Source organism: Nicrophorus vespilloides, unplaced genomic scaffold, assembly GCF_001412225.1.
Source record: "Nicrophorus vespilloides isolate i.1.1-1 unplaced genomic scaffold, Nicve_v1.0, whole genome shotgun sequence".
Lineage (NCBI taxonomy): Eukaryota > Metazoa > Arthropoda > Insecta > Coleoptera > Silphidae > Nicrophorus > Nicrophorus vespilloides.
The window spans coordinates 182,060-192,548 of record NW_017095536.1 but is presented as its reverse complement, the minus strand read 5'-3'; the positions used below and the strand labels follow the sequence as shown (position 1 = coordinate 192,548).

The window sequence follows — 10,489 nt, the reverse complement described above, 5'->3', positions numbered from 1 at the left end:
TCGAAAGGATAGAAAGTTTCGAGCGGTTTTCGGGTGCGCACACTCGAAACCTCTTTCCTTGGGCAGCAGATCTGCAGAGAGGATCGGACGCTAGTAACCCGACAGACTCATACCTGTATTTACCTGGCGCGATGATTATGATGATGCCTGTTGGATTGTCATGCAAATAGAGCAACGAGGAAGGCGCGCACGGGAGAGGCTGTTCGTTCGCTGTTACTGCAAGAAATAAATAAACAGACCGTTGTTGCAAACGTAAATACGGGAAGATGATTTCCAGCGATTACATTCTGGAATTGTGCAATGTTTTTCATTCTGGACAGGTAAGTGTTTATAACAATGAACGTTACTTCATAATTAAATCAATTTCCAACCATTGCAAATTTCAATTTATATGTTAGAATGTTTACGAAATCATTTATACTTTATATAATTAATTTTATTTAATCAACAATTATAGTCACTTATTCAATAATTTATATTTTTTAATAAACAATATTCTTCTATTACTTTAGTAAAACTGACAATAGAAGCGTGTTGTTTTTTGGTTTCAACGCACGATAAAGACACAAACCCGTCTATGAAACGATCCAGAAATTAAATGGAATTATAAAATTTTCTATCACTGTGGACAGTTAAATACTTATAACAAAGAACAATCATTCATAATTAAATCAATTTCTAACAGATCGCAAATTTCAATTTATTTACTAGAATTTTGACGATATAATATATACTTTATATAATTAACTATATTTAATCAACAATCATAGTCACTTATTCAGTAATTTATTTTTTTTTCAATAAACAAAACTCTTCTATTGCTTTAGTAAAACTGACAATAGAAGCGGGTTGTTTTTTTAATTCAATGCACGATAAAGATACAAACCCATATATATACAAAACTATTCAGAAATTAATTGGAATTTTCTTAATTTTTCGACAGCTAAATACTTATAAGAAAGAACATTCTTTCTTAATTAAATAAATTTCCAACACATCGCAAATTTCAATGTATTTGTTAGAATTTTTACTAAATAATTTATACTTTATATATTTAACTATATTTAATAAACAATCACATTCAATAATTTTTTTTCAATAAACAAAAATTTTCTATTACTTTAGTAAAACTGAGAATTACAAGCGTGTTATTTTTTGGATTCAACGCACAATAAAGAAACAAACCCGTATATAAAACGATACAGAAATTAACTGGAATTATCCAATTTTGTAACATTGTGTACAGCTAAATACTTATAACAGAGAATATTCCTTCATAAGTAAATCAATATCCCACACTTCACAAATTTTAATTTATTTGTTACAATTTTGACGGAATTATCTATACTTTCTTTAATAAACAACATTTTATTTTTTAATTAATTAATAATTGTGTTCCAATAATTTAACTGTTTTTTTTAATTAAACTGACAATAACTAAAATGCACGACAAAGACATGAAGACATGTATAAAATTTTCCAAAATTACAATTTTTTTTTTCAAAATACTGGACTAAACAGAAATTAACTGCAATTATTTAATATTTTTTACTGTTTAAATACTTGTAACAAAGAACATTACTTTACATTAGTTTCCAACACCTCAATGTAAAAAAAAATATTTAAATAGAATTTTTACCAAGTCATGTATATTTTATATAACAAAATATATCGTTATCACTAACAATAATTTATTAATGTCTTTTTTAGATAAATGCTTCAATTTAACTGTTTGCTTTAGTTAAACTAACAATAGAAACGTTTTATTTTATTTTTGGACTTGACGTACAATAAAGTCACAAACCCGTATACAAAATTTTCCAAAATTATTTTTCACAATAGAAATTAACCGCAATTATGTCATATTTTTCACTTTGTAAATTGTAACAAAAAATGTTACTTTACAATTAACACTTGTGGACGCGCGCAGTGGGTAAAACATACCCATACCTAGCGCGTCTTCATGTAATAAGAATGAGCGCGTGTCCACACGGGTTAAAAAATGCATAACGCAAATTTTAATTTATTTATTCGATTTTTTACAAAGTACACTATATTTTATTTAATGAACTATATTTAATCACAATTGCTGTTACTTATTCAATGATTTTTTAATTTTGATACAAAAAACGTTTAACTAAAAAAAATTATTCAACGCATAAAGGCAATATAAAAATTTAAACGATATACAGAAATAATTAATAATTTTCCAACATATCACAAATTTCAATTTATTTGTTAGAATTTTCTACAAAATAATCTAAGTTTTTATTTATATATTTAATCAACAATTCCTACCAATTATTCAATAATCAATTAGTTTTCTACAACAAAAAATACTTTTTTTAAATTATAATTTCAATGAGAAAATAAACTCAATTAAGATATCTTTTGTATGAAATATTTTATATATTAAATTATATTATTTCTATATATTATCAAATCTCTGAAATCAAAAATTATAAAACAAAAGAAATAATTTGTAGACAAACTAAAACTTGAACAACATATTTTTTTCTGAAATTAACTAAATATTAATAATTAATAAAACATTTTACATAAACACTAAATACATATTTACTAAAATTGACCAAAAAAATCGCTGGTATTTTGGACAATTTTAGTCATTTTTGATTTATATAAAATTATTTCTTTTGTTATTATATTTTGTTGAATAAGAAATATCAATATACTTTCTCAAATCATAATACAATCATATTATTAACAGTATTAAATAATTGTTTTTTTCTATTTAGTGCACATTATATATGGTTTAACCGGTAAACTTTCTATTTCTTAGTTCACATTTACAACGATAATGTACATTACCTGTATCATTAGTGAGTGTTAAATGTAAATAATCAAAATAGTTCATTCATGAGATTTTATTTATGCGAATTAATAATTAATTGTTGTATGAGAGATTTGATTAAACGGGACAAAAAAAATTGAATATTAATTTGGTATTCATTTAATAAGAAAGAAAATATAAATAAACATAATATAAATATAATTTATTTGTTACATAATTTCATGAATATTTACTTTAGTACTGTTATTTTTGTTAGATGAATGAATTGCAAAGTTTTCATGAAGATTTATTTTTATGAATAAATTGTGGTACTTTCATTAATTTAGTAATAAATGTTGAATATTTTTAAAATAATTAAATGTAATTATTTATATTTTAGGTTGAACCTGGTTCATGCATGCAACGTCTCCTAGGAAGCATCAAAACTGGTGTGATCTTAAAAGATGTCTCGCTCACAGTTCACTCGGGAGAAGTTTTAGCTGTTTTAGGCTCTAAAGGTATTTATTTTCGATAATAAACACGGAAAATTTCATTGATTCCAAAAACAAAAATAGGAAGTGGCAAAAAGGCTTTACTCGATGTGATATCGCGCCGAGTCCAGGGACCCACCAGAGGTCAAATCCTTCTAAACAATCAACCCATGAGTCTCTCACTGTTCCAACAAAGATGCGGCTACGTCACACACAAATGCGACCTAATACCAGGTCTCACCGTCGAACAAACTTTATATTTCACTCCAACAAAAGTAATAAACATTTAAAAGTTTAAAATGATAACAGCAAATAGTAGCTTTAACAATTTCAGTTATCCGGATATTTGAAGAAGTCCAAAGTGAAGCAGGTGATGGCCGATTTAGCTCTATCGCAGGTGGCCAACAGATGTACGGAAAACTTAACGAAGAGCGAATACAGACGTCTGATGATTGGCGTGCAGTTAATCAAAGACCCAGGTAAGAAACATCCTCCAATTAACACACAATACAATAGATTATTAAATTTGTTTTGTAGTTATTTTACTTTTGGATGAGCCCACCTGGGATTTGGATCCTTTGAACACTTATCTAGTAATCTCTATCCTCTCCAACGCCGCAAAGAAATACGGAACTGCAATTGTATTAACAATGGAAAAACCGAGATCCGATGTGTTTCCTTTCCTCGAGAGAGTTCTTTATTTGTGCTTAGGCGATGTAGTCTATACGGGAGGAACCAGACAGATGTTGGAGTATTTCACGGCGATCGGTTTTCCTTGCCCTCAGCTGGAAAATCCTTTGATGTATTATTGTAAGTCTTTGAGTTTATACTTGAAATACAACTATTATATCTAATATTTCTTAGTATGTTTATCTACGGTGGATCGGAGATCGCGCGAGAGATTCGTGGAAAGCAACAATCAAATCTCGGCGCTCGTGGAAAAGTTCAAAATCGAAGGACCTTCGTACCGTCAAAACTCCATTTCCGGTCATCACAACATGGATCATGGAACACTCTTGAGTCATGGAAACAAAGTGCCTTTGTTGCAAGGAAAACCATCTTCTTTCCACGTTGGTTGGCTTCTATACTTGTAAGATTACACTCACTCGTATTTGCAATAATTAATAAGCACACATGGTATATAATAAGCAATAATTAATATTTTATTTCAGGAGACTTCTCGCAGCAACTTTCAAGTTCAAGAAGGTTGGTTTCAAGCAGCTGTTCCTCCGTCTGTTCGTGGTTCCGTTATTCTACTTTTTCCTGTGGATTTTCTATAGAGAGATGAAGAATTACCAGCATACTTTCGTGTCTAAAAGCGGATTGATACTCAACAGCTTGGCCGGCGTTTATTTCCTAGGAATCCTCAACACAATCATCATTTGTAAGCCCATCAACACCTTGTTTTCACTGTATTCTTAGTTTATAATTATAGATCCATCGTATCGAACGAGGTATTATCAAGAAGCTCAAGAAGGCACTTACGGAGGCGCTCTCTTCCTAATCACCTACAACTTGGTTTCTCTTCCGTTCTCATTTTGCTCAGTAGCTGGAGCCAGCGCTATTATTTATCCGTAAGTCTACCAGAAACACAATGCAACGCAAATAACAAAGAAAGTTAACTTTTAGTTTAATTGGCACCTTTGAAGACCCAATCCAGTATTTATACTTCTCGTTAATTCTGTGGGCGTGCTACATATTCAGCGAGCAACAAACGATGGCCATCCTCATGATCGTAAAGGACTTCCTGAAAGCAGCGATTTTCAGCATTTACATCACCTGCATTTGCATAACTCTGAGCAGCGGTATCCTCAGATCTATCAAAGGACTTCAGGATTGGCTGTTTTACTTAACTTACGCGACACAGGCACGTTACGCAGCTGTGTTTCTGAGCCGTCAGGTGTTCTTGAGTCCCAGCATGCTGGAAACTCTTTCATACGACCTGAAAACCAACTGCACGAACATGAACTCTTTGGAGATGGCCAACTTCAACACGAATCCGTACTGCTTATACAAGAACGGCCAGTCCTTCCTCGCCGATCGCTACACTAGAGACAACAACGATCTGATCTTCAGCGGAATTCTGGACTTTGACATGAATCTAGGCATGACTTTTGCGTTCGCTTTAGGTATGATCATCTTCAATCTCTTCCTGTACCTGATCCCGCTTCCCACCTTCGTCAAAGACAAGTTCAGAGAATAAGTGCAATAATACTGTGCAATTTTTTTTATTTATCTGTCACCAAAATATTATTTACAATTGTTTTTTTTTATATATATTACATATTATTTACACACATATACGTATATAAATATATTTATAAGAATAAATTACGTTTTAAACTTGATAAGCGCGTTGCTTCAACTGCCTCACATTTGGTGAAACTTCGAAAGAAGCAGCCGTTGATTCAACAACCTCTGCCAATGAAACACCTTCCTGAAGATCGACGAGCACCAAACCTCTACCAGGATTCACTTCAAAAACGCACTGAAAAACTAGATAAGTAAGCGTGCAATATAAACGATATAATCTTACTTTCTCCGTTATGATCATATCCACGCATTTAGCTCCAGTCAGGGGCAAGGTACATTCCTCTACGATCTTTGGTTTTCCGTCCTTGTTATTGTGCTGCATGCAGATCAAAACTTTTGTATTTGGTCCTGAAACTAAATCCATAGCTCCACCCATTCCATTCACAAATTTACCCTGAAAATCATTAAATTATAGTAAATTAAAGATTCCTACTTCAATTTCGTCTTACGGGAATCATCCAGTTTGCAAGATCACCGTATTGAGACACTTCTAATCCACCTAAGACAGTCATATCAATGTGACCTCTTCAAGTTAACAGTAAATGATATGATTAAACTAAAGATATTATTACATTAACTTACCCTCGAATCATGGCAAAGCTTTCGTCGCTGCTGAAAAAGGATGCACCTGAAATTTAACATTAACTAAACTATAGAAATGTCTATTTTTAAATAAGCAATTTTAACTTTTCTATATTATAATTTATTAATTGATGTACCTGGAATAACAGTAGTCGTCTCCCTTCCTGCATTGACTAAATCAGGATCAATTTCGTCCCAAGTTGGATAAGGCCCTACGCCAATTATACCATTATCGCTTTGTACAAAATATTCCACATCAGAAGGAACATGGCTTGGGATGTGCAGAGGCAATCCAATACCAAGGTTAACTGAAAGATATTTCTTATATTTTAATTAACATTGGGATTAATGATAGTATTACCAAACATTCCGTTACGTATTTCCAATGCAGCCCTTTGCGCAATCCGTTCATGAATAGGGTCTAAACGAGAATTATTTTCATCATGCACCTTCAGTATCTAACAACACAAGATGATGAATTAATTGAATGTTTCACCAATTGATTTTATATAATTTATTACTTGTATAGGCTTCAGGTATTTATCGCCTTTAACTACGCGTTGCACGTAGATTCCAGGTAAATGTATATCATCCGGATCCAATTCTCCGACATCAACAATTTCCTCGACTTCGACTATGGTGATTTTAGCTGCTTTAGCCGCAGTCACATTGAGATTCCTTGCGGATTTCCTGTAAATTATTACGAAGAATAATAATTACCTATAAAATCTGTGTCGAAAATACCTGAAGACTACGTTTCCCAATTTATCCGCTTTCCAACCTCTGATAAATGCATAATCTCCAACAATGGCTTTCTCTAAGATATACTCCTTTCCGTCGATTATTTTACTTGATTTAGGTACACTTTCCTTTACAATCAGTCCTTGTTCATTATACTTCATGGGACATCCTCCCGTTTGCATAAGAGTTCCAACAGCTGTTGCCGTGTAAAACGCTGGGATACCAGCACCGCCAGCCCTCAAACGTTCGCTCAAAGTTCCCTACAATTTTCGAAACATAATAACTACAAGTCTAAGAAGTATTAAATATTCTCTCACTTGCGGTGAAAATTCCGCTTCAAGTTCACCATTCAAGTATTGCCTGATACATTGAGGATTAGCAGCCATGAAAGAAAGGATCATCTTTTTGATTTTCTTCTCATTAAGAAGTAATCCGAGTCCGTAATCTACCAATCCCGGTTCTATGGTTACCACCGAGTAATCTTTGGATGGATGCTTCCTCAAAGCTTCGATCAAATTCTCGGCGATACCGCAAATTCCATATCCACCGAAGAGCAACTGACTAAAGCTGCTTACATCCTCAATAGCTTCTTGCGCCGATGGATAGATTTTATTATTTACTCCACTCGAAAACCGCTTCAGAAAAAACTAATTAACTAAATAAACTAACTTCAAGAACCAACAAATATTACCTGAGCCCTGTTTATTGTCAAAAACATCGCAAGGAATCACCGAACTACTTCGCTCATGAAAAGATACTGACCAAAACTTAATGACCCAGACATACTTTATGCATTTAAAGTAACGCGAAGGAGAACAACAACAAAAAATATGTAAATTATAAGTAAATAAAAGTAATAAGGGTAAAGGTTAGCTTGTTTGCATGCGTTTTCTGAAATAAATAAATACTTAAAAAAGTCGTAATTATTGAAACAAAAAAAACAAATGCTTTTATTTACATGTTTACATAATATAAAATGCTTATTTTCTTGAAATAAAGTGTTTAAAAAACAAATGATGTATTTTACAATTAAAAAAAAATATAATTAAAGCAACCATCTTAAGCATGGCAAGATTCGACTTGACCCATCTTCTTGAGATCGGGGGAGACATCGAAATTGCAACCGGTTGATGTTAAAATGTCTTCTACTTGCACACCGTCCGCCAACTCGACCAAAGTCAAACCGTTCTCTGGGTGCACTTCAAAGACGCACTGAAATAATAAATTATGTTATTTTTATTCATTCTTTTAAAATGATTTTCAATTAATTACCCTGTCTGTAATTATCATGTCAACGCAATTCTTTCCGGTCAATGGTAAGGTGCAACCTTCCAAAATCTTTGGACTTCCATCCTTGGCGGTGTGCTCCATGCAGACTACCACTTTTGTTCCCGGCGCCGCCACTAAATCCATGGCTCCACCCATACCTTTCACCATTTTACCCTTAAACATTGAATAAAGCAATATAATTACAAAAGAAAATTTATTTTGGAATATTTACGGGAATCATCCAATTGGCCAAATCTCCGTATTGAGACACTTCCATTGCTCCTAAAATGGTTAAATCGATGTGTCCACTGCAAGAAATTGATAATGTTAATAAATCGAGGTTCAATTAACTTGTTAATTACCCTCTGATCATAGCAAAGCTGTCGTCGCTTCCAAAGAAGGACGCTCCAGGTACGACTGTGACAGTTTCCTTTCCAGCGTTGATGAGATCCGCATCCACGCAAGCTTTGGCTGGATAAGCTCCAAGTCCCAAAATGCCATTTTCCGACTGAAGGAAAACTTCGATGTTATCCGGAATGTAATTGGACGAAAGCATCGGCATTCCAATTCCCAAATTAACTGTGCATCAATTAAGGACGCATATTTTTGTTTATATTTTTTTGTATAGAAAAGTTGCATTGCTCAAAAAAAGGATACCGTACATGCCATCCTTGAACTCCATGGCCACGCGCCTCGCGATTTTCTCGCGCATCAAAGCCGCCGGGTTCTTCTTGGCCACCGAATCCTTGCCAGGTTCCGATTTCCTCACGGTCACCCTCTATACAAAAATAGAAATAAATGAAGGGATATTTTTTTAGGGATTAAATTGTATATCGCACTTCAATCCTCTTTTCGTAGTTCACGCCTTTGATGACGCGATCGACGAAGATTCCGGGTAAGTGAATTTCGTCGGGATCCAGTTGACCCACTTCGACGATTTCCTCGACTTCGGCGATGGTAATTTTTGCGGCTTTTGCCATGGGCGTATTGAAATTGCGTGCTGATTTCCTGTTATTTATTAAAAGAAAACCGGTTTTTGTTGTTTATATAAATCAGTCAAGGTTGTGTATGCAATCGCACAAATTACCTGAATATGAGATTACCGAATTTGTCGGCCTTCCAAGCTTTAATCAGAGCATAGTCTCCGGTGATAGAGGTTTCCAGAATGTAATTTTTACCATCGAAGACTTGGCTTGGTTTAGCCTCGCTCGCGATTTCGACCTCTCCCTTAGCTCCATACTTGATGGGCGCTCCACCCTCGTGCACCAAAGTTCCGTAAGCAGTCGGCGTGTAGAAGGCCGGGATGCCAGCACCTCCAGCCCTCAAACGCTCAGCCAAAGTACCCTTCAAATTAAAAGGTTTCAAAACTAATAAACATCTAATTCAATTATATGATAATTCACAATTGAATCGATCAATTAACACACCTGCGGTGTTAACTCGACTTCCAATTCGCCGGACAAATATTGCCTCTCGAATTCGGCGTTCTCTCCAACGTAGGAAGAGATCATTCGCTTAATCTTCTTCTGCTTAAGAAGTAAACCTAAGCCAAAAGTATCGACTCCTGCGTTATTAGAGACCACCGTGAACCTGGAGGAGCCATGCTCCAAGAGAGCTTTAATTAAGTTCTCTGGGATACCGCATAATCCGAACCCACCGACAAGAAGCTTCGATTCATCTTTAATATCTTTAACAGCATCAGTTGCATTCGAATACAGCTTATTCTTTGCGCTGCATTGAGTCGAGTAGCTGCATCCTACGATCTGGAAAAAAATTCAAATAAAATCATGCCCCCGTACGCCAATGGAATATTTCAGCCGTTGGCAGACCTGCTCTCAATGTCAGGTGTTAACCCGGAGTCCCAATTTATATCTCCTTACATGTGTACAAGCAAATAGATTGTCTGTACGTTTCTTACCTTGTAAATACCGGCTCTTGTCGATAATGCTCCGATCTTTGAGAAAATTCCACGGTTCAGAGTCAGGTTTATGGTATAAAGAGCCGACATCTTCACAGACGTTCAACTTAACCTACACGAACTAAACAGTTACAGAGCCAGTGGCAGCTCGGACAATCTCTTATCGTCGAATGAGAATTTCTTTTGGCCAAGGACATAATCATATGTATATTTATTTATAAAATGTGAGCTTAGCCAGCAACAACAAAACTCGTTATCATGAATATTTATAATCGTATCATGCGATTCAAACATCAGAATACATTAATAAAACAAGTTCAAATTACGCACTTATTACGATTTACGTAAATAATTTTCAAATATTATGCATTTTTTTAAAAATAT

At 34.2% G+C, this 10,489-nt stretch overlaps 3 protein-coding genes across 3 annotated transcripts; 1 reads left to right on the top strand and 2 right to left on the bottom strand.

The window, feature by feature from the left end:
* Positions 1-248: 248 nt before the first annotated feature.
* LOC108569551 (ATP-binding cassette sub-family G member 5) lies at positions 249-5,561 on the top strand. Its single transcript, XM_017931142.1, has 9 exons — positions 249-320; positions 3,192-3,309; positions 3,367-3,557; positions 3,617-3,761; positions 3,820-4,092; positions 4,147-4,372; positions 4,455-4,666; positions 4,718-4,856; positions 4,912-5,561. The coding sequence occupies exons 1-9, from the start codon at positions 267-269 to the stop codon at positions 5,483-5,485; spliced, it is 1,932 nt and encodes a 643-aa protein (XP_017786631.1). The 5' UTR covers positions 249-266; the 3' UTR covers positions 5,486-5,561.
* Positions 5,562-5,620: 59 nt separating this feature from the next.
* On the bottom strand, positions 5,621-7,676 carry LOC108569523 (succinyl-CoA:3-ketoacid coenzyme A transferase 1, mitochondrial-like). Its single transcript, XM_017931114.1, has 10 exons — positions 7,610-7,676; positions 7,236-7,565; positions 6,922-7,178; positions 6,699-6,867; positions 6,539-6,635; positions 6,315-6,485; positions 6,178-6,223; positions 6,045-6,120; positions 5,819-5,989; positions 5,621-5,770 (listed from the first exon to the last, which is right to left on the bottom strand). Exons 1-10 carry the CDS (start codon positions 7,634-7,636, stop codon positions 5,621-5,623), a joined length of 1,494 nt encoding a protein of 497 aa, XP_017786603.1. The 5' UTR covers positions 7,637-7,676.
* Positions 7,677-7,912: 236 nt separating this feature from the next.
* On the bottom strand, positions 7,913-10,357 carry LOC108569632 (succinyl-CoA:3-ketoacid coenzyme A transferase 1, mitochondrial-like). Its single transcript, XM_017931263.1, has 9 exons — positions 10,106-10,357; positions 9,615-9,950; positions 9,275-9,531; positions 9,027-9,195; positions 8,845-8,965; positions 8,550-8,766; positions 8,420-8,495; positions 8,191-8,361; positions 7,913-8,130 (listed from the first exon to the last, which is right to left on the bottom strand). The coding sequence occupies exons 1-9, from the start codon at positions 10,193-10,195 to the stop codon at positions 7,978-7,980; spliced, it is 1,590 nt and encodes a 529-aa protein (XP_017786752.1). The 5' UTR covers positions 10,196-10,357; the 3' UTR covers positions 7,913-7,977.
* Between the last annotated feature and the right edge of the window lie 132 nt (positions 10,358-10,489).

What these genes read in the sequence shown, in the direction of transcription:
- LOC108569523 (XM_017931114.1), bottom strand. Translation starts at nt 7,636, where the DNA reads ATGTTTTTGACAATAAACAGGGCTCAG. An exon ending in AGCTTTGCCATGATTCGAGG is followed by an intron (nt 6,121 to 6,177) that starts GTAAGTTAATGT and finishes GTTAACTTGAAG; the next exon opens with AGGTCACATTGATATGACTG. An exon ending in TTGCAAACTGGATGATTCCC is followed by an intron (nt 5,990 to 6,044) that starts GTAAGACGAAAT and finishes AATGATTTTCAG; the next exon opens with GGTAAATTTGTGAATGGAAT.
- LOC108569551 (XM_017931142.1), top strand. Translation starts at nt 267, where the DNA reads ATGATTTCCAGCGATTACATTCTGGAATTGTGCAATGTTTTTCATTCT. An exon ending in GCAGTTAATCAAAGACCCAG is followed by an intron (nt 3,762 to 3,819) that starts GTAAGAAACATC and finishes TTTGTTTTGTAG; the next exon opens with TTATTTTACTTTTGGATGAG. An exon ending in GCCAGCGCTATTATTTATCC is followed by an intron (nt 4,857 to 4,911) that starts GTAAGTCTACCA and finishes GTTAACTTTTAG; the next exon opens with TTTAATTGGCACCTTTGAAG.
- LOC108569632 (XM_017931263.1), bottom strand. Translation starts at nt 10,195, where the DNA reads ATGTCGGCTCTTTATACCATAAACCTGACTCTGAACCGTGGAATTTTC. An exon ending in TTCGGTAATCTCATATTCAG is followed by an intron (nt 9,196 to 9,274) that starts GTAATTTGTGCG and finishes AATAAATAACAG; the next exon opens with GAAATCAGCACGCAATTTCA. An exon ending in AGCTTTGCTATGATCAGAGG is followed by an intron (nt 8,496 to 8,549) that starts GTAATTAACAAG and finishes AATTTCTTGCAG; the next exon opens with TGGACACATCGATTTAACCA.